The 27,044-nt window shown below is 40.9% G+C and overlaps 1 protein-coding gene across 11 annotated transcripts in view; it reads left to right on the forward strand.

Annotated features, from left to right (window-relative positions):
- The first annotated feature begins 2,362 nt into the window (after window positions 1-2,362).
- DYM (dymeclin) overlaps window positions 2,363-27,044 on the forward strand; it is a 250,890-nt gene continuing 226,208 nt past the window's right edge. For 3 of the 11 annotated variants that reach the window (XM_087958659.1, XM_087958654.1, XM_087958662.1), the window contains exons 1-3: window positions 2,482-2,703; window positions 13,590-13,636; window positions 17,566-17,770. In XM_087958659.1, coding sequence (XP_087814785.1) covers window positions 17,631-17,770 — 140 coding nt within the window. In that variant the 5' untranslated portion in view covers window positions 2,482-2,703; window positions 13,590-13,636; window positions 17,566-17,630. The other 8 variants (XM_087958663.1, XM_087958658.1, XM_087958653.1 and 5 more) reach the window with 6 other exon arrangements.

Genomic DNA, 27,044 nt, shown 5'->3' on the forward strand with positions numbered 1-27,044 from the left:
AAACCAGGAAAGTGAATAAAAAAGCGAAGTGAAAGTGAAAGCAATATATATATATATATATATATATATATATATATATATATATATATATATATATATATATATATATATATATATATATATATATATATATATATATATATATAATGTGCTGAGTCCCAATTCTCTCCCCCTCCCCTTTTTTGCATGCCAATATTAGTTTAGTTTACAACTAATAAATTAGTTTAAGTTACAAACACAGCAGTTAAAGAGAGCTTGTTTATGTTGCACTCTGGGAGTTGAAGTCCATACATCGGGGTGTCACTTGCATCGTTACGGTGTCATTGTGACGTAGCGGGACTTTTTTCCCCTTCGCTAAACCGGGTGAGGGCAGGGCCAGCACATGATGCCTCCGGCTGGCAGGCCGTGAGTTTGAAACTCTGCTTTGGCCCTGTATTGAGTAAGTGCCATTCAAAATAGCTAGATTTGCTGCAGCTATAACAAGCATTTCTGGAATTGGACAAGTGGATGGGGTGTGTGTGTGAGCTAAGAAATGGCAAAGCTTACACATTTGTACAGCACACAGATAGTCCTCAGCTTACAACATTACAACTTTAAGGACCATTCAAAAATATAAATCACTGAAAAAAAACCAGTCCTTGCACTTACAATTGTCACAGCATCCCCTCACATGATCAGAATTTGAGCATATGGCAACCGGCATATATTTATGACATTTGACCCTGGGAGAACATCTTTAGCTTGATCCCACAGGGCTGTCTATGGAGCTTCTCAGTCACTCAGGCCATGGTTGTCTCAAAGGTGCTTTTTCAGGAGGCCACTGGACTTGTTTTTTTCTATTGAAGACAATTTTTTGCTTCTCATTCAAGAAGCTTCTTCAGCTCTGACAGGATACTGGGGAATGGAAGGATTTATATTTCTTGCAGACAGCTGGTCATTTGCATCCTTAGGGGGTTATTGAAGCACTTGGAGGTTTATCTGTGTCATCAGGGTCACCTGAGTTAGATCTCCTGGTTCCTGTAGTCTGCAATTTTTTTGTTCTCTGGAAATCCATTCCTAGTCTCACGACATTCCAAGGATGTTCATCCCAAATTGTATATCTGTAGAGATTCTCTGTCATCCAGGTGATGGTTGTCCCAAATTTCTTGTTTTTTTCTTTTTGCTCCAATTACCCTCTAAACTTAAAGGAGGGGTCTTCAAACTTTAAGACTTGTGGACTTCAGCTCCCAGAATTCCTCCTCCAGTCATGTTAGCTCAAGCATTCTGGGAGTTGAAGTCCACAAGACTTAAACTTCCCAAGTTTGAAGACCCTTGCTTAAGAGTCTAAAGGATGCAAATTACCAACTGTCTGCAAGGGATATAAATCCTTCCATTCCTCACTATCTTGTCAGTGCTGAAAAAGCTTCTTGGATAAGAAGCGAAATGTCTTCAAAAGTGGGGAGGGGAACGAAGTCCAGTTGTCTCCTGAAAAAGCACTTTTGGGATAACTATGACCTGGGTGACTGAGAATCTCTATGGTCTCAAATATGCTTTTCAAAAGAATAGAATTCTTTACTGGCCAAGTGTGATTGGACACACAAGGTATTTGTCTTGGTGCAAATGGTCTCAGTGTACATAACAGAAAAGAGACATTCGTCAAAAGTCAAGAATCATAAAGTACAACACTTAATAATAGTCACAGGGTACAATCAACAATCAAATCATACTAGGAAACTGTCATTAAAAATCATAAGGATACAAGCGACAAAGTTACAGTCATACGGTCACAAGCGACAGGATGGGCGATAAGGAGTAATGAGAAGATTAACAGTAACAGTAGTGCAGACTTGGTAAATAGATGAACAGTGTTGAGGGAATTATTTGTTTAGCAGAGTGATGGCTTTTGGGGAAAAACTTTTTTTTTTTTTTTTTTCAAAAGACAACTGGACTTTCTTGGGAGTTTTTTCCTTGAAAACATTTTGTTTCTCATCCAAGACCTAAAGAAGCTTTTTGGATGAGAACTTAAACATTTTCAAGGAAAAAAACCAAGAAAAGTCCAATTGCCTTTTGAAACACCTTTGCGATCCCACAGGGTTGTTATGCTCTGTGTTGTGTTCACTTGCAGGCAAATTAACTTTTCTTTTAGTCGCATCAATTTGCCCCTCTGTGAAATGGGCTTCCCCTTCAAAACATGAGTTTGCTTTGACACAGAAATATTTAAACAAGCAACTTTAACTCCGCAGGTAGCCTAGGAAACAACATGGTTTCTGCGTAGGCGGAGACCAGGAAGGGAGGAAAAACACTACGAACTCGGAGCTCAGGAGAACTTCATTTCCCGTCATGCAAGCTCTGATTCACGTGCCTGGGCGGGGCCTCGGGGGCACGTGATCTCCGCGGACTCGGCCCTTTCCCCGAGAAGGGAAAGTGGTGACGACGTGAAAAGATGGAGATCGCCGGCGGAGGGCGTGGCTAGAAACGGTCGCGCGCAGGGGGAGAGTGGGTGGGAAATCCGGGCGACGGGAACGCGCAAGGTCGCAATTTAGCGGTGGGGACGCGCGACAGGTCCCAGAAGAGATCCGGAGGGGGGGTTGCGCAGACAGGTGGGGGAGCAGGGTGCATCGCCTTTTCCTTCCCCCGGGAAACCGGAGCCGGTGAGTCGGCACCGCCGGAAAGGGTTGCTAACGGGGCCGGGTGTCCTCTTTATGCCCCGCTAGCCGCGAAAAGGTGGGGCGGGGGAACGTGGACCATTGGGGAAGGCAGCGAGTCGGGGAGACCGGGGCTAGCAAATGCTTTGCTGCAGGCGGAGGTCTTACATCCCCAGAAGTGCTAAGCGAGCTATGTGGGTCCAGACGTTACTTGGCCAACACGGGTTTAATGCTTCGTGAGCTTAAACCGCGTGTATTTAGCACGTGTGGATCCATTCCCTGTTTAACCCAACCGTGCCTTAGGGACTTAGGCAAACTCCCCCTCCAGTGCAGGGCCCCGTTTCTTGGTTGTATTGATATTTATGGTCTTAATTTTTTTTGCCCTCTGAGAGGTAGATAAAAATATGAATTCGTATGTATGTATGTATGTATATGCATGGGTATATGTATCATAGGTATGGTGCCTGTCCTGGTTTTAACTGTTTTTATATGTACGTAGGTTGACTGCCCAGAATTACTTGTCTGAAATGAGCAGCTATAGAAATTGAATAAACAAACCATGGTGAAACAGCCACTTAACTGGGTTTATTGATGGGATCAGTATTTCAGATAGGGTAGCTTGAGTTAGTCTGGAGTAAAATGGCAGCCTAGGTTGATACAGGTAGTCCTCAAGGTACGACCACAATTGAGCCCAAAATTGAGGTTGCTAAGTGAGAAAGTTGTGAGTTTTGCCCCATTTGACGACTTTTATTGCCCCATTTGTTCAGTGAATCGCTGCAGGTGATAAATTAGTGACATGGTTGTTAAATGAATCCGGTTTTCCCCATTGAATTTGCTTGTCGCAAAAGGGGATCATGTGACCCTGGGACACTACAACCGTTATAAATATAAGTCAGTTGTCAAGCACCTAAAAGTAAATCACATAACTATAGGGATGCTGAAACAGTCATAAGTGTGAAAAATGGTCATAACTTACTTTTTCAGTTGTAACTTTGAATGGTCACTAAGTAAACTGTTGTAGTTGAGGAATATTTGTACTTACTTTGTATTCTAGGTTCTCTTTGAGCTTTGTTCAAAGCAATATATAAGTTGCTGGTCATTGACCCAATGGTGTTTTTCCAAAAGGCAAAGAAAAAAAGGGTTTTTTTTCTTTGAAAAATGTTTCTGTTTCTTATTCAAGAGTGAGAAACGAAATGTTTTCAAAGAAAAAACACAAGAAAAGTCCAATTCCCTTTTGGAAAAGCACCATTGGGACAACCTTGACTTGGTTGAGAATCTCCATAGACATAATTGTCACTGCTATAATCAGTTCTGTTGGGATTTGATCTCACTGGAGAGCCCAGGGCTGTCCTGCCTCTGAAAGGTTAAAGGTCACATGAATATAAACAATCATCAATCCCAGAATGATGGTCTTTGGGGAGGGCCACAGTATCCATATCAAGGAAAGCTAAATTGCAAATTGAATTTAGAATCAGAAGTCACAACTCAGGCAAGGCTGGCTGGCTGTGAGGCAGGTTAGTGGCCTCCTTTGCATAACATGCTAAAACATAATTGGTTTGAAGTTAGCCTATTATATAAATAGTATGGGTTGTAAATTTTTTAAGTTAGATTTTCAAACCTGGCCACTAGTATAGTATGCTTTGTGGACCCAGTCAATGCCAATTGTGAATTCAAATGCTAGTTCTTTTCTCCAAGCTACGTCCACCTAGAGCTGGGAAGTCATATATCAACCCTAAATATAGAATAACTGCTACGGAACTGTGGCCTCATTTTATGGTGTGGCTTTTGAGTATTCTGTGTGTAAATAAAACTCCAGAGAAAAGAGATTTTCATGGCAATTAGATTCATATACCTCAAAAGTCTAGATAAGATATGTAGAAATAATCCAGGACTGGGGTCATATAAGGTAAAATGTTATTAAGTTCAGTGAACTCAAAAAATAACCAGACCATGGAACTAATTCTGGAAAATTGAATTAGTTTGTGGTGTGAATTCAATTGTTTTATTGTGTCACTGAAGCTGTGGGAGATTTAATTTCCCATCCTGGTATGCAAATCAGTTTAGTTAACCCCAAGTTAATGTGAAGGCAATATATAGCCATGATTAAACAGAGAAATCATCCTTTTACTGAAATGTAATTGAAAGAAGTACCCTTATACCACAGGTCTTTCCTACCATAAAAGAATAAAAGAATTTTGGGGAACCTATATGTAGCCTTGAATCTGTAAGAGTTAATTGTATAAAATAGGTACATGTGTGTTAAATCTCTGTTATCTTCCTGTTAATTTATTTTTGTTTTTTATGTATTTGTATCCCACCTTTATTATTTTTATAAATAACTCATGGTGCGAACATATCCAACACACCTTCCTCCCCCTATTTTCTCCACAACAACAACCCTGTGAGGTGAGTTGGGCTGAGAGAGAGGGACTGGTCCAAAGTCACTCAGCTGGCTTTCATGGTTAAGGCAGGACTTGAACTCAACATCTTCCTGCTTTCTAGCCTAATCCCTTAACCACCAGATCAGGGCTGTCAAACTCCCGGCTCATGGTCCGGATGCGTAATGCGCTGGCCACGCCCATGCCCGGTTTAGCGAAGAGGGGGAAAGTCCCGCTATGTCATGTGATGCCACCATGATGATGTGAGTTTGACACCCCTACACTAGACCAAACTGGTTACTCTCCCTCCCCAATCAGGTAAGAAATCAATTTCATCCCTCTGATGATGTCACTTTTATGACCCATATAATCCTAAGCCATTCCAGTACTGATTGAAAAAAATATATATGCTCCTGGTTCCTCAAAAGTTGCATGCTCTGTGTTCAATCATTTCGTGCCATGTGGATTTTTCAATTTATTTAGCATTTGGGATATCCTATATGGACTAGCAACATAACATTTCATAACATAACATAAACATGAGGTTTAATATGAATATGCCTTCACTTAGGAGAAGGTGTGACATCTGTGTTCTTACAATCTTATATCATCTGTTCCGAAGAGAGATTATGCAAGGAAAGAGTTTAGTCACTTGACAACTAGTCTAAACAGAAAAAAGTATCTGATTTTACACAGTTACTTTGCATGTGGCTTCTATGAGACCAGAATTCTTTTGCAATTATGGTTGTGAATTGTCTAAAAATAGCACTGCCTCTTAGATTAATGATTTTATCATTTACCTAGAATCCTGATATACTGATATACCTGTAATGAAATGCCTTAAAATTTTGTATTATATCAATAGCTTTATTAGATTGATTAAACAAAACAGTATGCAGCTATTTTCACGATGACCTGTATACCTCTTTTTCAGCTACGCTACCATAGTGCTACAAGTAGTCTTCAACTTACAACCAGTTGTCTAGTTCAAAGTTACAACGGCACTGAAAAAAAGTGATTTATGACTGTTTTTCCCACTTAGGCCTATTGCAGCCTTCCCATATCAAAATTTGGGCATTTGACAGCTGACGTGTATTTATGAGAGTTAGAGTGTCCCCAGTTCATTTGATTGTCATTTGTGATCTTCCCATCTGATTTCTAACAAGCAAAAAGTCAATGGCTGAAGCCAGATTGGCTTAACGACTGCATGATTCATTTAGCAACTGCAGTGGTTTGCTTCACTGTGGCATAAAGATAATAAAATGGGGCACCACTCAGTTATCAACTGTCTTGCTTAACATTTTGGGCTCAGTTGTGGACATTAGTCAAGGACTACCTCTATTTTCAGGAGGGCTGAAAAGAAGTAGAGAATTAATTTTGACTGTAGAAATATATATAACTAGCTCGATACCCATGCTTTGCTACGAAACTATGTGGTCAGGCTTAGTTATTTGGGAGGAAAATAAGAAGGAAAAAAATCTGCCTCTGCCTACCAGCATCCAATCGGTATTCATCTGGCTAGCATCCTGTCAGTGTGTGTGTGAGAGTTGAGGGCTGTTTGGAAACTGAAGCAGTATTTGCTGTGTGAGCAAGAAGGAGAAAGCTAGGAGTCTGGCTGTGGCTTAGCTCAACTATTTAGTACAGAACTTAACTCAACTGTTCTGTACTAAAGCTGCTTGGTGCTGTGAAACTAAAACTGAAACAAACTCCTCTGCTTGTGTTTTGTATTTGGAACAGATTTCTTTTCAGGTGGGGAGTGGGAGTAGAACTCCTTAAGCATCAGAGCGTGTTAATAATAATAATAATAATATAGGAAATACTAATGCTCTGATGGTCATTTCAAAAAATCATTTCTTAGTGAGCACCTAGAAGCCAAGAGGAATATACGTGCCAAATTTCAAGTTTGTAGGCTTTACGATTCTGGGGATTTTGTGATGATGCGGGAGTGGTATTTCGCTTTTATATATATAGGTAACAGTGGTTTCCAATCTTCCCAGCTTGGCGGACCAATAGAGGTGGCAGCAGTGAGGTGATGGGAGAGAGGAAATGGTTTTGCGCGTGCACACGCCGCTTTCACAAAGGCAGCGTAGCACATGTGCGTGCTTGCCTGCCGTTTCCATACCCCATTTCTGAATGGGCCACGGCCTGGCACTGAGTCGTGGACGGGGGTGGGGGAGTTGGGGACCCCTGATATAGAACATGCCTTCTTAGTACATTCATGTACAGGTAGCCCTCAACTTGCAACAGTTTATTTAATGACCGTTCAAAGTTACAGCAGCACTGAAAAAGGTGACTTATGACCACTTTTCGCACTTACGACTGTTGCAGAATCCCCGTGGTCACGTGATCAAAATTCAGATGCTTGGCAACTGGTTCATACTTATGACCGTTGCAGTGGCTCAGGGTCGCAGGATCACTCTTTGCACCCTTCTGACAAGCGAAGTCAATGGGGAAGCTAGATTCACTTAACAACCGGGTTAGCAACTCATCAACTGCAGGGATTCGCTTTGACAACTGTGGCAGGAAATGTCATACAACGGGGCAAAACTCAACAAATGTCTCGCTTAGCAACATAAATTTGGGGCTCAATTGTGGTTATAAGTCGAAGGACTAATGCCTTTTATCTCACAAAATAGTGGAGGTGCCAGGATGTCTATGGAAATGCTCAGTCATCCAGGTCATAGTTGAAAATGTTTCGCTTCTCATCCAGGAAGCTTCTTCGGTTCGTGTGAATTTGGATTGAGGAGCGAAATGTTTTCCAGGGGAAAAAAAAAACCAGGACAGTTTAGTTGCCTTTTGAAAAAGCATCTTTGGGAGATATGCCAGGATGTTTTCTACATGTTACCCTTTAAACCTGGGGTCTCCAACCTTGGCAACTTTAAGACTTGGGGACTTCAACTCCCAGAATTCCTCAGCCAGCTTTGCTTTGCTAGCTGAGGAATTCTGGGAGTTGAAGTCCTGAAGTTGTCAAGGTTGGAGACCCCTGTTTTAAACAGCATTGCCCTTAAACAGCATTTGTTCAGGGGAGTATTGTGAGGATCATATTTCTACACTGGGAGTTTACAATTGTATATGACGCAATAGGATAACTGGAAGAAATCTAATACAGTGGGTGAAATCTAAGAATGACAAAACCAGTGGCAAAATTGGGGCACATTGATAAGGGTAGTGCATACAAGCTTTTGCATTGTATAATGTTGTTTACAGTTTGTAAACATTTGTCAGCTTATTATTAGAATGCCTGTTGCATAATGTGATAATCTGCACGTTATGTTAATTAGTTCTGCTGGTTCCTTGAGCCAAGAAGTTGCACATTACCTGTGAGACATGAGAATGCTTTTCAATATTCCCTTTAATAGCAATTAAAGGAGGCTTATTCATATATGTAGTGCTGAAACCTCTGTCTTTTCTAGCATAGCATTATCTTAATAGTCTGGAACAAGAAATAGAAGCATTTTTATTTATTTCTTTTTTTAAAAATAATTTTTATTCTTTAAAAACAAAAAATACAAAAATCTCATTTCCATTAACAGCTATTCTGTCATTGTATATACATGTTTCTTACTTTGTGACTACACATTATTTTTATCCTTATCCTTCGCCCATTCGTACCACCTCTCCCATGTTGCATAGTATTCTCGATCCTCTTTGCCTTTCAGTTCCATAGTGAATTTATCTAGTTCAGCACAGTCCATTATTTTTTGAATCAAAACTTCATCTGTTGGTATTTTAGCACTCTTCCAATTTTGTGCTAACGTGATTCTTGCTGCAGTTAAGATGTGTACAATAAGGTATCTTTTATCTTTACTCAAATTCCCTTTGATCATACCCAATAAAAATGTTTTGGGTTCCAATTTCAATTTATATTTTGTAATCTCAAAAAGCCATCTCTGTATTTTCTTCCAGTATTTTTTGACCTCTATACGTTGCTACCACATATGGAAAAACGTTCCTTTCTTTTGCTTGCACTTCCAGCATTCTGATTTCAAGGTTGGATACATTTTTGCCAGTCATGCCGGCGCTAAGTGCCATCTACAAAACATTTTATATTGATTTTGTTTGAATGCTGTCGACAAAGTCAGCTTCCAGTTCTCGGTCCAAGTCTTTTCCCACTCATCCAAATTTATATTATGACCCACATTTCTCGCCTACGCAATCATTGGTCCCTTAACAATTTCCTCCTCTAGCTCTACCTCCAGTAAATAATTATATGTTCGTGTTATAAATTTTATATCCTTGCCTGTCAAGATTTGGTCCAATTTTTGTAAATCTTTATCCCTAGCTCCTTTACATCTTTCTTAAATTTAGTTTGAATTTGCAAATATAGCCACCAGTCTAATATTATCCCTTGTTCTTTTAGTTTATCCAGTGTTTTTAATTCCCCCTGTTCATCTACCAATTCTTTATATCTAATCATTTTTTTAGTGTCCCTTGTATTTGGATATAGTATAGCTTCCATAGGTGAGATCCAGTTTGGTCTTTTCAAATAATGCTTTTTTAAATTTTCTCCCATGTTTGTAAAAGTGAATCCCTTATCAAATGTCTATGGAAATAGGAGTGGATCTTATTCTTTTTATCCCATAGAAAGGCATGCCACCCAACTTGGAGGTCCTGACCTTCTGTCGCCAAAATTCTTTTATCTTTTAAAAGCATTTTTATTTCTAATGTTTCTCTTATTACCAGGTCAGTGCATAGTATACATTTATTGTAGGAAAAGGAAACTATTTAGTTCATTTTAAAATATATCATCTTGTTACATGGGTCAACTCATAAAACATTCCTATGCCTATTTTAGTAGTTGCCATAAAAAGGGAGGAAGGATATCTGGAAGAGCAATGCAGCATTTTGGAAGCGAAAGTACATTCCAACTCTTATCTTTAAAAGATTGTAACTAAAATACCAGAGCTTTTGGCTGGGAATATATTTAATTGGAGAATGTGAATCGTGACACCCAGCCTGTGAATGTGCTCAACTGGAGAATCTGGTTTATGAGACACCCAGGGGGGAGGGGGGAAACAGGCTCACAGGTTACTGTAAATTACGTATGCCAGAATTGGCTTCATTCAGGGCAGTGCCAGTATGTCGCCTCTAATGAATCCTTTGAAGTTTTTTGAAGTTTGGCTCAAGAATCATGATTTAATTAGAGCGATTGCCGGAATCCTGACAACACACATATTCTCTCTACCCTTCAATTCCAATTATAAAGTCTTAAAATATATAATAATTTGATTATACGCCAATTCCTTACACACCAAAATGTGTATTTTCAAATTATTAAAGCAGCCATGTCTTTCTCCCATGGCTGTTTTAGACATCTGTTTTTCACTTTCGCATGTAAAACTATTTCACTCTCTATGTATCAGATCACCTCTTTCCATTTAGTTCAATACCTATAGTATTTTGCCTAAAGAGGAAATTAATGATGAAAAAGATAGCTGGGTAAAGAATCAGTTTCAGTAACAGTAGATGCTGGTAAAGCCATATCCCAAAAGGGGATGGATGGATGGATGGATGGATGGATGGATGGATGGATTCATTCATTCATTCATTCATTCATTCGAGAATGTGACATTAACACAAGCTAGGCTGCTTGTTGCCAAGCTCTTCCTAATATCTTAAACCTTTTCATTTGTTCAAGCACACTCTTCCTTGGAGCTAATACTACCTACTACTTGAAGAGGTGTGAACTTCACATCCCTGGGGAATTCTGGGAGTTGAAATCTACACATCTTTAAGTTGCCAAGGTTGAGAAACACTGCACCTTGATAAACTATGGTTTCAGTTCACAACATAAATCCCATTACAGTTTAACCCATAGTATGTGTACATACTTTTTGCTGCCTTAAAAGTTGTCAACAAAACCATGGAAATCACATAAGACCTCCCGGTTTCCTTGTTCCCTCAATTGATTGAAACTCGATGGTCTACAGACCTAAACGTTCATTCCCCATTTGCTGCAGATAAATTTTTAGAGACTAAAAATTGGATAAATCCTCCTTCCCACCATCTGCTCATTCTGGCAGAAATGACATCCACAGACGCTGCAGCTGGTTGCCAAGGACACCCCGCTTGCATTTCTGTGGCTTCCCAGCCAAAATATTCCAAATGACATCTTGTTGCAGCAACATGTTTTCTATTCTGAATTTAAAAAACCAACAACATTTCAAAGGAAGGAAATGGATTCATGACAGGAAGTGCATGATTGATTCAGGGTGGCATTTTTTATTTAAGGATACAGTAGCTTGTTCAGGAATACAATTCTATAACTGTGGTTATGGAATCAATATTATATATATACGGTATATAGAATTAGTATAATTAATGTTATATAAAGGCCCAAGTACAGATTAGGCAAAACCTGGCTCAAAAACTAACTTTGAGAGGGACCTTGGAGTCTATTGGACAATCACTTAAATATGAGCCAGCAGTGACATAGAATCAAACTCACATTAAGTATTAGTACTGCTTTATAAAGCCTTAGTAAGGCCACACCTGGAATACTGCATCCAGTTTTGGCCACCACATTACAAAAAAGATGTTGAGACTTTGGAAAAAGTGTCAAGAAGAGCAACTAAGATGATCAAAGGCCTGGAGACTAAAACATACGGTTGCAGGATTTGGGTTTGGCTAGTCTAGAGAAAAGAAGGTCTAGGGATGACAATGATAGCAGTATTCCAGTATTCGAGAGGTTGCCACAAAGAAGAAGGGGTCAACTTGTTTACCAAAGCACCAAAGTCCATACCTCTTCGACTGGCCAAGAAACAACTGGTATGTGGAATCTAGAACGCTAAACGCATAAACGCCTAGAACAACAAGTTTTAGATGTAGCGTTCTTTACAAATTCAGCCTGCAATTCTTGGCGTGTGATTCGGATTCAATTTGTAATACATATTTAATTTACAATTCTTGCTGTACATTTTAAACTAAACTCTTTGAAGCTTTTTTTTGTTTGCCTGAGGTTGTATTTCTTGGTATCATGAAGCAAAGAGGAGACTTAAAAGATGCTGGATGTTAATAACCAGCACGTTCCAATCACAAAGCTTTTTGTTTCTCCCCAGAAATGTAGAACCCATTTTATTGTAAAAATTGTTCATCCTCCATTTCAGGGATTGGCAGCCTATTTGCTCACAAATTAATTTTGCAAGGTGGTTTTGTGAACAAGTTTAAGGCTGTAAAATTAAGATTTGGGGGTTGAAGTCTAAAAGCAGTGTTTCTTAACCTTGGCTGCTTTGAGATATGTGGACTTCAACTCCCTTGTAAGAGTGAAAAAAATGGTCACGTCACTTTTTTCAGCCTAACTTTAAACGGTCACAAAACAAATGGCTGTAAGTCAAGGACTACCTATATGCTAATTTTATTTGTAGCTCTCCTGTGGATATACCCAAGCTTTGGGCAGCCACATGTAGCCTTGCAGCCTTAGCTGATACAACTTCCTTGTACAATATAGGAGATGTAGAAAGTGCAGTGGATATGTTATTTAAATTAGCTTTTAGAATTCTTTGATATACCTTGACAAAAGCTCTTTGACTCTTCCATATCAGTGGCTGATGGTGATGTTTGCATTAGCATTAAACTGCTTGTGGCAGGATGCATTAGAGTGTTAAAGAAAAGTTACTCATTAACCATCTAGCAATTCTGGATGGGTTGTGAGGATGACTTTCTGCATACATGTTTTATTTCATTTATTTTATTTGTCAATTGCTTACAACATGATAGGTATAAGTATAAACATGAGTAAGAATGCAGGAAATAGGTACAAATAAATGGGGACAATAGGGCAGGGATGGTAGGCACGCTTGTGCGCTTATGCACGCCCCTTACAGACCTCTTAGGAATGGGGTGAGGTCAATCGTGGATAGTTTGAGGTTAAAGGAGTAGGGGTTAGAGGATGTAACAACAGAGTCAGGTAGTGCATTCCAAACATTGACCACTCTGTTGCTGAAGTCGTACTTTCTGCAATCAAGTTTGGAGAGGTTTACATTGAGTTTGTATCTGTTATGTGCTCTTGTATTGTTACGGTTGAAGCTGAAATAGTCATTGACTGGTAGGATATTGTAGCAGATAATTTTGTGTACTGCGCTTAAGTCCAACCGTAGGCGGCGTAGTTCAAGGTTGTCCAAGCCCAAAATCTCAAGCCTGGTGACGTAGGGTATTCTGTTGCGAGCAGAGGAGTGTAGTACTCGTGAAATACTTCTGGACTTGCTCAATTGTATTAATGTCTGATATACAGTGCGGATTCCAGACAGATGAGCTATATTCAAGTATTGGTCTAGCAAAGGTTTTGTATGCCCTAGTTAGCAATTCTGTATTTCTGGAGGAGAAGCTTTGTAAGATTTATTTACAACTCTTAATGCCTTTTTGGCAATGCTGTTACAGTGAGCTCTGGCGCTTAGGTCATTTGATATGAGAACTCTGAGGTCCTTGACAGAGTAAGGGTCGTCAATGAGGTCGTATCCGCATAGCTTGTATTTGGTGTTCTGATTTTTTTTACCAATGTGTAGGACGGAGCATTTGTTGGTTGAAAGCTTGACCTTGCTGCTTGATTAACTTCATAATACCCATCTTATAGTTATGTTCTCTTCTACAGGAAGACTGAAATTCACCAAGCAAGACAATCAATCTGAAATTCAGAAGGTAAGAAGGATTATTTTTGGGGGGTATATGAAAGGTTTTATGATCTTCAAATAGGATGTTTGTATAAGAAACACCTGTACGTTGAAGCACAGTAATAAAATAACGTGTTGAAGGTGAAATGAAACATTTGCTTTTGGCTTTTTGTGGGCTTTCCGAATTTATTTTTCCTTTTGTGTTCTGAGGGTCACCTTTTTGGTCTTATCGTACTTTACAGAAAGCAAATAAGTGAATTTCTCATTCATATTCTCCCAAACAATTATGTTAATTTAATCTGCTGGAATAGTATTAAGTTTAACCTTGTGCTTCAAGAGACATGCCAGAGTGTTGCTGTTTGTACACCCTTACAATTCATTTGGGTCTCAAAGTGGTTTAAATTTCTCCCTCGTTATCCCAGATACATTTTTTTTCTAACTTCAAATATTTGCTTCCTTTGTACTCCATCCAAAACATGATGAGAAAAATACAGCAACTCTAGCTTATCTCTGGGTCGTGTTTAAAAGAGGAAGCAAAACTTTATTCCCTCGGCTTTATTACTGCCCAGAAACTCATATTGGTTCTTTGCTTTCCTTTACATGAAAAAGAATGTGAGGATTACATAGAGCAGGGTGTCAAACTTGATTTCATTGAGGGCCGCATCAGGGTTATGTTTGACCTCGGTGGGGCAGGATGGGCATGGCCAACTCTATGTCATTCATGTTGGGGGCGCCTGTGATGGCTCGAGCACTCTGCCAGCAAAATCCCGAGCTCCGTTTTCAGCTGCGACAGCCTCCTGCAACCCTCTGTCACCCAAAATGGAGCTCAGGAGGGCAGCCAGCAGCTCTTGCAAGCTCTGTTTTCAGCTGCAGCAGCCCTCCCAAGCTCTTGTTTTCACTGGCAGCAGCACCGCAGGCTGGTCCTTTGCTGTTTCCAGGGTGGCCTTGCGGGCCAGATCTAAGCACCCCATGGGCCAGATCTGCCCCCCGGGCCTTGAGTTTGACACACTGACATAGACTATAACTTTATGGCACAATTTGTAAAGGTAAAGGTTACCCCTATCCAGTCATATCCGCTCTGGGGGAAGGACAGTGCTTATTTCCATTTCCTAGCTGAGGGACCAGCATTGTCCAAAGACATTTCCGTGGTCATGTGGCCAGCATAACTATATGCCAAGGCTCACGGAATGCTGTTATCTTTCCACCAAAGTGGTACCTATTTATCTACTTGCTTTCGAACTGCTAGTGTGATGACCCAAGGTGTGGCACAAAAATAACAAAGTCACAAAAATCGATAAATTCTCTTTAATAACTCCAACTTGGCCCCCAATGTCCAATTATCCTCGGCTGGAGATCAAACTCTTCCAAAAACAGCCTATGAAGGGAAGAAATGCAGTCCGAACCCAAAGTACAGATAAATTAGAAATCAAAAAACCAACACAAACCACACTGAAGTAATTAACTCGACAGGCCAGGATAATAAATTGCAGACTTCCAAAAGATAACAATGCACACACAATTGGGAGGACGCCAAAACCTAGATAAGTCTCAACAAGGTGCTGTGTGCAAATGCCCTACTTATATGCTGTTCTCCCAGCTGCAGCTAATGAAAGGGATCAGGGCCCTTTTCTCTCCTGTAAACCATGTTGCTCCGTTCTCCGTTCCTCCCTGCGTGCCCTAGGATGAAGAGGGGGCCCTCGGTCTTCCTCTGAATGCCCAGTCGGACTGTGCCCTTCCCCCGTGTCTTCCACAGCCACTGGAGCCACACTCGCACTCCCTGTCAGCTGCTCAATCTCCCCCTCAGAATCAGACTCCAACAAGGGCATGACAGCTAGATGGGTAGGAACTAGGAAAGGAACATGGGTCACCCCGTTGTACTTGGGTCTCAAACTGCCAACTGTTCAATCAATCTCAGTGGTAGACCAAGGTGGCCCCATATGGCATAATGCCATTGGACTAGAACAGGGGTCTCCATTCTGTGGGCTGTGGCCACTACCAGGCCACAGGCTAGTTGCCACTGGGCCGCATGAGTGGCTGGCCGGTGTGCGCACCTCTGCATGCGCATGCAGCCCCGTTCACGTGAGCCTCATCCTGGACACTTTCAGCCCCGCTCACACAAGCGTCACCACAAAAATCGCAGGTACGTACGCATGCACACATGCGCTCGCCCTTCCCACAAAACCATTCCTTCTTTTCCCCCTTCTCCCGTTCTGGATTGCAACTGGGAAAGGTTGGGGAACTCCCTCTAAATCTATGTTTAGTGGAAAGCTGGGCACCTTGTGCCTTTTTTGTTTGTTTGTTTCCCTTTCCAAGAGAATTTGTGCTAGCGAACTCTGAGGACCAATAAGCCTCTATTAAATACTGTATTTATTGAACATCACAATATTGAATCTTCCTCCTTGGATGATCTCAACTAGACATTGAGATTAAAACCTGTATGTTTGCTTGCTTCTATGATTTGGCAACCATGCTCTTAGAACTGACATTATGTTAAATACACAAGTGTTTCAGAATTGTAATACATGCGTTTGGTTTGGATATAAAATCCATATGATAACGTTCTAGGAATTCTTGAGAGGGGATTGCATTTCCATCAGTGTCATGCTTTTAGAAACTTCAGAGCTTTTAAAGAATAATTCAAGAAACGTCTCTAAGTCTGCCAGAGAATGCTAGCTAACCTAGTTAAGTGCTTGCATATCCCAGAGGTAGATTCTTGGCCAATGGGTAGAGATTAATTGTACGATCTCTATTTCTTTTTTTTTATACACACACATTCTAAATTTCAATTAAATATGACAAGCTTTTGTCCTCTTTTATACTAGAACAGTGGTGGCTAACTTTTTTGGGCTCTTGTGCCAAAAAATTGTGTGCATGCTTGTGTGCGCTCGCTCACATGCCAGCACCCAGAAGGCAATGCGTGCACACCCACCCCCTGCACATGCACGTGCAATCCTCCCGCCCCCTTACCTGCACTGTGCCTCCCAGCTGATTTTAGGCCCATTTGAGGCCTTTTTTGGCCTCCCAGAGGCTTGAGGACAGCCTTTGCAGGCTGAAAAACGGGCCTGTTTCATCACTTCCGGTATTTCTGGAAATACAGGAAGTGATGAAACAGGCCTATTTTTCGGCCTGCAAAGGCTTTCCTCAACCCTCTGGGAGGCCAAAAAAGGCCTCAAACAGGCCGAAAATCAGCTGTGAGGCGCATGCATGTGCAGTGAGGTAAGTTTGCCTGCTGTTCGCATGCTGGCAACAAATGGCTCTGCGTGCCTCCTGTGGCGCCCGTGCCATAGGTTTGACATCATGGTACTAGAGCATTCATAAATGACAACTAAGAATCTCTGTTGTGAATAGAATAGGGAGGTTTTATTAGTGAGAAGGCAGCACATTCGACTCTGCCAATAGGTGCTAATTTCATTTGGCATGAACCATCTCTGAATAATTATTATTTTTACATATGCATTGTTTTGTTCATTAACAGTGCAGTCCTGTTTCTACCTACCCAGAAATATACCTGTATTCAATTTATAATCAAGTATTGCTGAATTCCAAGATCTTAAACATTAACAACTAGCTATTAACTTTCACCCCATGCCTGTACATTTTATTTTTGACTTTTATTTTTCTTTCTTTCTTTCTTTCTTTCTTTCTTTCTTTCTTTCTTTCTTTCTTTCTTTCTTTCTTTCTTTCTTTCTTTCTTTCTTTCTTTCTTTCCTTCCTTCCTTCCTTCCTTCCTTCCTTCCTTCCTTCCTTCCTTCCTTCCTTCCTTCCTTCCTTCCTTCCTTCCTTCCTTCCTTCCTTCCTTCCTTCCTTCCTTCCTTCCTTCCTTTTGAGAAAGATTCTTGGGATTTCTGATTTTGGTGCTCTGCGTTATGGTTTTATAACTCTTGCTTTTATAGCACTTCGTATGTATTTCCAGACAAACTACAGGTGACGATGTTATTGTATTTTCACTTTCCTCAGTCTGTATGCAGGCTTTTCATCAATGACATGAAACCTTGAAAAGTGAAGACTGGATTAATAAGAAGATGGGGGCAGCAAGCAGCAGCATCCGTGACCTTCCAGAAAATGAATATTTAAAGAAACTGTCAGGACGAGAGGCCATCTCTGAGAATGACCCGTTTTGGAATCAGTTGCTTTCTTTTAGCTTTACTATTCCAACAAACAGGTAGGTGCTACACATTTAGCAATAATGTTTAGTAATGAAAGCAGATTCTATAATAGTATTGTGCCATAGAATATCAACTTTGTTCACTCTGAAGACTCTTTTTTTCAACTTACAACCACAACTGAGCCCAAATTTTCTGCTGCTAAGCAAGGCAGATGTTAAGTGAGTTTTGCCCCATTTTTTTGCCACAGTTGTTAAGTGAAACACTGTGTCAGGCTTCCGATGGATGCCCTAATTAATTCATGAGCCTCGAGCCAAGTTTCAAAAGAAATCCAATTATTTATTAGGAGCAACCTGTAAGTACTTTCCCAAGTGCAGTTGGCTCTGCCCCACGTAATTTACTTCTCACCTATGACCCTGTTTCCCCCACTCCTCCCAGGGTGTGTCATAAATCATATTCTCCAACAGAGCACTTTCGCGCTGGCACGCCACTCTGGCTTGCTCTAGTAACCTGGGGTACAATCTGGAGAAAGGTATGTGTTTCTGGTCATAGCAACCGAGCTTCTACATCAGTTCCCCCCCACCCACCCACCTGGCCCTGTGGCAACTCAAGAGCAGGCCAGGAATGCTTTACGAGTTGACACACTGCAGTTGTGACGTGGATCATGCAGTCATTAAGCTAATCTGGCTAAACAACCCCCACCTACCCCCATTGACTTTGCTTGTCAACAGCCAGCTTACATGAATATTGCTGGTTACGTGACCTCAGGACTGTGCAACTGTCGTACATAAGTACATGCCGGTTGCCAAGCGCCCAAATTTTGGATCACATGACCATGGATATGCCACAATGGTCATAAGTGTGAAAACTGGTCATAAGTCACTTTTTTTCCATGCCAATGTAGCTTCAAATGGTCACTAAATGAATGGTTGCAAATTGTGGACTATTCTGTAATGGCACACTCTCAATTATTTAATGTTGAATCCAGTGGTATCTTAGAAATCATTGTTAATTGCTTCCAGGTAGGCACCATAAGTACCAAAAACAATAAATGCCAAATGTATTTTTCCCATAAGGAATAATGTAGTGTGTCACAAGTCAGCTGACACCTACAAGTTCTAGTGTCGGCTCCAGCAAATCCACCCTCATTCAAATCAAAAGTTTCTAGCCGCATCTCAGAGAAAAGTAAATTGGCTTATTAGAAGTTGCCATGTTGACGCGTGGCAGGGTGCAGCCGATACTAAATTACATCATACATTTCCCCCTTGATCCTGGTCTTCCCTCCCCCCCCCCCGATGTGACTTCTCCAATGGGACACATCCATCTCCAAGAGTCATCCATCATGCTCTCCAATAACTTTCTAATGCTCCAACAACTTTGGGCTGCCGAGGTGATTATCTAAGCATTTCAAGAATGTTTTCCCCCACTCCCTTTTTCTGGCAGCTAAAAAGACCAAAGAAGTATCTTTTTAGTTGACATCAAGCTTGTGCGTTGAGTACCAAACAAACAGTGAGTAGCAGGACAAAATGTTCGCATCAAAATGCACTGAGTACCAAATTCGATGAGTTTCATGGCCATACCAAGGTACCATTGTTAGTTGAATAAGTTGACTAACAAACATTGCCTGGTTTTCTTGGGGATTCATGTGGGTCTCTTCTACACTAATGACTTTCTTCTTCATTTGCTTTTGGCTGCACGCAAGGAAAGCAGCAAAAAGTCTTTCTTTCTCTCCCCCAAACTCCGCCAGAAATGAGTCTTTGGGACCTTGCAAGGCATCCTGCTCCAAGAGGCTGCATCCACGCGACAAGTCTCACAAAGACTCATTTCTGGCGGAGTTTGGGGGAGAGAAAGAAAGACTTCTGCTGCTTCTGCTGCTTTCCTTGCAAGGAGCCAAAAGTCTCTCTTTCTCCTCTTAATTCTGACTGTTCCTGCTTTCCTGATTATTTTTTCTTGATATGGGAAGCTTTCATTCTATTTCTTAAATCTTTCTTATTATAATGTGAACAAACAAATATTTGGATTCCGTGTCATCACATCTTGGTGCTCAATAAGTATTTAACAGTACTTTTTATATTGTAATTATATATATAGTGTTTTAAATAATAACTTGAGAGTCAAAAAGGTTCAGAAAAATGTCTTGAACACTAGATGGTGCTGATGTATGGTAGCTGAGTAATTTATTTTTGGAGTGGATGTTTCAATTGCTCAGTTAAGATACTTCAAATGTAAATTGTTTCCTTAATGAAATACCACAACATTGTCGAGAATTGCAGTCATATATACTGTGTATATGTTTTCCTGTTGTACTCAAGCTGGGATATCTTCTCAGCACACACATGTCTAATGAAATAGATACAGATGCTCTTCCTTTATCTCCTCTAAATCCTTCTGGATTTAGAACCAGCCCTGCTGGGGCATCTGAATGTCTTGTTAAACCCATTCTGCGAGCAGATCAAAGTTTATCCTTGTCTGAAAGTGTTCCAGGGAGCAGAAGGATGGGAACATAGGAAGGTGAGGTTTATTTACCTGTCACTAAACCAGGAGTGCTGACTGCTATTTAGAAGGCCAGATCCTGAAGATGAAACTCAAGTTCTTTGGCCACCTAATGAGAAGGAAGGACTCACTGGAGAAGAGCCTAATGCTGGGAAAGATTGAGAGCAAAAGAAGAAAAATGGGACGGCAGAGAATGAGGTGGCTGGATGGAGTCACTGAAGCCGTCGACGTGAGCTTAAATGGACTCCAGAAGATGGTAGAGGACAGGAAGGTCTGGAGGAACACTGTCCATGGGGTCGTGATGGGTTGGACACGACTTTGTGACTAACAGCAACAAACCAGGAGTAAGCATTTACTCTGAGATTCTACAGACTTTTTTTTTCCTGACATGCTTTTAAAATTACAACAACCAACCAACCAGAAATGGGTGCCTAATGTCCCCTTGTTTTTCATTGGGTGGGGGCTTGGATGGGGGATAAGATAGGTAAGCCTTTCTCTTCTTCCATCCCATACAGACTTTGATAGTATTACATGTTACAACTGCATTCACAACAGCCGTGGCTGCTTCCTGAACGAAGTGGGACCTCTGGATGCCAAAAGGTTGCTCATCCTTTTGCAGGATCAGGGCTTGGCATTCCATCTGAATCACTCTTGTTTTGTTATTCTGTCTCCCTGAAGGTTTTGCTATCAATGATTATATTTATCATGCTGCATGATGTATTGTATGTATGGGAACCGTTTTTGTTAAGTGAGCTTGTTTAAACAGTAATGGTTTCCCGACATAACCCTAAGATTAACTCAGGCTTCTTGACCATAAACAAACTTTCTTTAATGCCTCTTGGGGATATCAATTACAACGGGAATCATTCATTCATGTGTTCATTGTTTAGATTAGTCTTCTGCCTACTCTGTGTGTCCCATTTTTTAATTCCAGTCACATTACTTTTTGCCTTAGGTGAGTAATAATAAGTCGATAATAAGTTGACCAAAAAGTTGCCCAAATATATATTAAAGAGGGCGAGATAAAAATATAATGCAATAATAATAAAATGGAAGGAGATGGAAGAGGAAGGGAAGGAGGAAAAAGGAGAAACCATTTTACACAGTCTGCTTTATGTGAATCAGTACAATAGAACAGGGGTGTCACACTCAAGGCCCGCAGGCCAGTTGTGGCCCACAGGGTACTTAAATCTGGCCTGCGGGGTTGGCCTGGAAGTAGCAAAGGACCGGCCCGCAGTGCCTCTGGCAGCCAAAATGGACTCTGAGAAGGCTGTGCATCATCACTGCCCCCGTGCCGGGAGGGGTCTGAGGAAGAGTCCGTCCCGTTCTCCCCTCCCCACCTCCGGCCAACCCGTGGAGGAGAACTACTCAATGCTGATCCGGTCCTCGAAGAAAGTCAGTTTGACACCCCTGCAATAGAAGCAAGATAACGCCTTCGTTTTTCCATCCATCCATCCACCCATCCAACTTGCATGCCATTCATCTCTGCAAGGGCAGCTCTATCCATTCCTGGTATCATGGATGCAACTGAAGGAATGAATTTCCTCTAATCTTCCTGCAATTTTTGACCTTCCCAATTCTGTTTTGGAGGGGTGAAGTACGTGAATAAGGGATACACTTCGAACCAAACCAAACCAAACCAAACCAAACCAAAACAGGTTCCTTTAACAACAGTAAAACTGTGCTTGTATAGGATTAATAGATTTTTTTAAAAAGAACTAATTTGCTGTTAAGAGCAAATTGTCTTGTGGCAAATCCATTTTTTTTTAAGATATGAATTGATTGACCATGTGAAGATATTTTCACAACCGGAAACTGTTGGGATTCATTTAATCCCCACCTGCCATTTAATTATCCTGGAGGAGAACTTTTCCTCCAAGTAACTACCAAGATTCAGTGCTGTTACACATGGTGTATTGTTTTCTTGCTGGAAAGCATCAAATCTAAAGCAGAATTTGCTAAAAAAGAAAACCCAACAACAACCCAACACAGTATGCTTCCCTGAATGCATTCTGCTTCACTTTGTTCTTTCCCTCTGGGTTTTGACAAAAGGTTGGTTGAAGAACAGGACGTCTGACCCCTTTAATGGAAAATCCTAAAAATAGCTACCTTTTATGTTGCTTTAATACAGGGTATTTTTAAAAGAAAGGGAATGTGATAAATTACTGGTAGGTCTTACGTATTTCATTGTTATTTTCTTGTGGATAGTTGATTATATGGTCTCTTTAATTTCATAATACGACTGGAGGGAATAGGTTAATTATTTTGCATGTGTGTGAAGGATCGTAAGGAAGGTATAATTAAAGCACTATAATATCCATGGAAGTTACTTTGGAAGACATATTTAAGGCTAAAAGTTAAGCCTAGGATTAAAAATAAGTTGGGGTATTTAACTTATTTTTTACATACAAAGTACATAATAAATGTCCCTTACTAAGGGAAAGTATATAAAGCAGTGTTTGTCAACCTTGGCAACTTTAAGAAGGGTAGACCTCAACTCCCATAATTCCCCAGCCAGTGTGGTGTTGAAGTCCACCCCATCTTAAAGCTGCCAAGGTTGAGAAATACAAACATACAGCAAAATAATAAATATTTATGTTCCCTATCTTTTTTTTTTCTATGATGATGTCTGTGCCTGTCTTAAAAGAACTGATACTGTGTGGAAAGTTGCCATACATTTTGATGTCTTCAGACCACTTGGGTGGCTCTTGGCTGGGCTCTGGAGTTGTGCAGAAGTCACGGGGAGTTCAAGTGTGACTTTTGGACAAAAGGATTCAGAACTATTTCCTTTACGACAGTCCACAGATAATAGAAAAGTTTGTTGTGCCTACTTATCTTAGAAGACAGAAGTGATTGACTAGCTGTGGATGAGGAAATGGATTTTTCCTGCCTTGATAGGGGGAGATGGCCAGAGGCATTTTTTTCTGCCCCGTTTGACTGAAAAAGCTTGATAGGAAAGAGTGGTCCCAGCCTTGTAATACTTGGACCAAACTAGCAAAAGGACACGAGGCTTTGGAGATGAGGAGAGGACAATAGGACAGGACTAGGTACCACCAAAGGAAGATGCAGCAGTATCTCTCCCTATCCCTTCCTTCATTAACCCTTCTTTATATGACAGAATTGGAAGGGACCTTGAAGGTCTTCTAGTCCAAACCCCTGCTCAAGCATGAAACCCTATACCATGTGATGACCCAGGGAGTGGCACAAAGGCAACACAGTCACATAAGTAAGAAAAGTCCCTTTAATACCTCCAACTTTGCCCCCCAATGTCCAGTTACCTTCGGCTGGAGAAAAAACTCTCCCAAGAACAGTCTTTAAGTGAAGGAAATTTAGCCCCAAAACAAAGTACATATAAACTGTAAATAAAAATCCACACAAACCACACTGCAGCAATTAACTGGACAGGGCAGGATAAGGAATTGCAGACTTCAAAGGCCAACAAAACACACACAGTTGGGAAGATGCCAGGAACCCAGATAAACCTCCACAAACAGAGATAACTCACTGTTTGCTTCCAGCAACTTTGCTGTGCGCAGCTTTTTAAATACTGTTTTCCCAGCTGCAACTAATGAAGGGAATCAGGGCCCTTTCCTCCCCCGTAAGCCACGCAACTCACGTTGCTCCCTTCTCCGTTCCTCCCTGCGTGCCCTAGGATGAAGAGGGGGTGGGTCTGGGTCTTCCTCTGAATTCCCTCTGCCTTGCTCTACCTCTCCCCTGTTCTTCCCAGCCAGACTGTGCCCTTCCCCAGTTTCTTCCACAGCCACCGGAGCCACACTCCCACTCCCTGTCAGCTGCTCAATCTCCCCCTCGGAATCAGATTCCAACAGGGGCATGACATACCATTTCAGACAATGGCTGTCCAATCTCTTCTTAAAAACCTTCAGTGTTGAAGTCCCTATAACTTTTGGAGGCAAGCCGTTCCACTGATTAATTGTTCTTACTCTCAGGAAATTTCTCCTTAATTCTAGGTTGCTTCTCTCCTTGATCAATTTCCATCCATTGCTTCTTGTTCTTCCTTCAGGTGCTTTGGAGAATAGGTTGACTCCTTCTTACTTGTGGCAACCCTTCAAATATTGGAAACTTATTTGTCTCGATTTGTGCAGAAACATGCTAAAATTTTGCCTGGTGACAATTTTGTTGTGCAGAAGGCAAGATATTTTAGTTGGGTTTTGATAAATGGTAAATAGCAATAGCACTTAGACTTACATACCGCTTCATAATACTTTTACAGCCCTGTCTAAGCAGTTTACAAAATCAGCATATTGCGTCCAACAACCAGGGTCCTTATTTTATCGATCTCGGATGGATGGAAGGCTGAGTCAACCTTGAAATGATCAAAATCAAACTGCTGGCAGTTGGGAGAATTAGCCTGCAGTACTGCATTCCAACCACTGCACCACCATGACGCTCTAATAAATTCTGACATTGCTCTTTGGCACATAGGAAAGAAGGGTTAATGAAGGAAGCATCTTCCTTTGGTGGTACCTAGTCCTTAAAGAGGCAGGACTCTTCTTGGGTAAAAGCCCTACAACTAGCTGATCAGAGCAGTGACATTCTCATTTCTTCTGTTTATCATAATTTAGGTCATCACAAAAAGACGTTGGTTAACTTTGACAGGCTTACCAAATATACTTGCCCTAAGTTGGTACCCTAAGTCGGTCGGTCAGGATCGAACTCCTGGCAGTTGAGCAGTGAGTTAGCCTACAGTGCTGCATTCTAACCACTGCACCACCATGGCTCCTGGTTACTTATTGATCAGAGGTTTACTTCAATATCAGCTGGCAGGTTTGAGCTTATTCAAACCCATCCGTTCATCCTGGGAAATGAGGCTTCCCGTGGGCAAGGCAAAGCAAAAACGTTAAGTGTCAGTTTAAGCAAATTAAAAGGTTGCTTAATTCAACCTCATTTTGACTGTTTAGTCATTTTCTGCTGCTAAATGTTGTGAAACATTTAATGTTAAGAAACTCTGTGAGATATGGTAATAGTTATCATAAACTCTGCAAATATTTGACAAGAAACAGCAGCAGCAGCAAACACACCCCTCAGTTAACCCCAGAATGACTTTATCAGAAAGAATGCAAGTGTATAAATATACACAGGGGAGAACACAAATCCTTTGGAAACTGTCTTTTAAGTTGCCCCTTGAGTTGGTAAACAAAAATCACTAGTCTGTGGATGGATGTTGGAATCCTTTCCATTCTATTTCTGTGTATATTGTCAGGACACTTTCAATGTTATCCGTGTAGTCATCCTGATTATGACAAGATAGGAAGACATTTTAGCTCTCCGTTATCCAGGCAGGGAAAGCCTTGTCATTAGTTGTCATGAACACCAGCTAGAAGTCAGAGGGCATGATGAAAACTCCAGAACATGTAGACAGATTCAGCTATAGTTTCAACTGGGAAACTGAGCATTTTAGACCAAGCCAAGTCCAAAAACACCAGAGAATTCCTGGCATTCAAGACAAATCAGCCATTAATTGGCACATTGAGATAAACAATATCTACATACCATTCAAAAGAGACAAACAAAAAGCCAGTAAGAAAACAAAACGACTAAAACAACTCCTCAACAGCAATCAACACCCAAATAAGGAGAGAATTAACACAAGGGTTAATACTAGACCAACAAATCAGGAAGTACACAAGACTCCAAACAGGCAACTACCAACTCAGACAAACAAGCTAGCAATGAAGAACAGCCCAACCAAGGAACCATCAAGACCACTAATACTCCCGCTAACAGGACAAGCCATGAATATATAAAATGAGAGCAAACCCCACTCCCTACTAGCACTGATGATGTCACCTAGTTTGGCAATGAAATGTCTGCAAAAAAGCAACCAACCTCAGAGAGCATCCAGGACCCCCATGTGACATTATTTTCCCCGTAAGAGAAGAGACCAGAAGCTCAGGACTGTGCCATCGACTGCACAAATAACTGACTTGTTTTTCATGCTAGTTACCTGGGAGGAATCCAAGAAGTTTGCTTCTCAGTGTCTTTTTCTGTCAAATGTTGCTAGGGCTTCCTATTGGGGAGGATATTTACGCTTCCTGCTTTAAAAAAAACTTTATTAATAAGGTCAAATCCATAGTGTCTTTAGTTTTTAAGTCTGGGTGCTTTCTCCCCTGTAAGCGTGCTGTATCTCTGCTAAATACACTTCTGTGCTTGAAAAAAACCACCATTTACCCCCTGTTGCTAGTAAGTTTTTCAAAAGCAGAAAGCAGCTTGAAGTTTTAACAGTGCCACACTATGGACTAATGAAAAGGACCTATATTGAAGAAACTCATGTGTTGTTTTTTTGCTTGGTATTGATTCATTTCAATCGAGCAGTGCCTTTGTAGGGGTTATGACGCACAGGAAATGTACTAAATATGAAGTGTTAGTCTGCTGCTTTCATGTCACTTCATGAATCTTTGTAGATGACACATGGGCTTATTTTCTGTCCAAATAGGCAAAAATCCTGGCCTTTGTAGTTCCCCCAGAAATCAAACACACCTTTTTTCCTCTCCCTTCCAAAATGTAGCCATTATTATTATTAATGACAGTTGATTTGGACATTTTGCCTTTGGGTCCCAAAGACAGTTGCATGTTGTCAACACCCTGAAAGGTTTAGTTATCCCGCTCTTAGCAGTGGGAGATGATTTCATGTTAATTGTCCACATATAAACTACATGTGTGTAAGCAATTCATAATAGGTTAATAATATGAAGTCTGCACTGGGGCCATCTATTATGGAAAGTGCTTTGTAAAATATAATCCTGTAGACATATATGATATGCCTTTGTATGTACAATGCTGCTGTTTTGCTTTTTTAAAAATCTTTTCCTTTAAAAAAAA

Source organism: Notechis scutatus, chromosome 2 (assembly GCF_049901735.1).
Source record: "Notechis scutatus isolate UNSWTSFEM ecotype Mainland chromosome 2, rNotScu1.2, whole genome shotgun sequence".
Lineage (NCBI taxonomy): Eukaryota > Metazoa > Chordata > Lepidosauria > Squamata > Elapidae > Notechis > Notechis scutatus.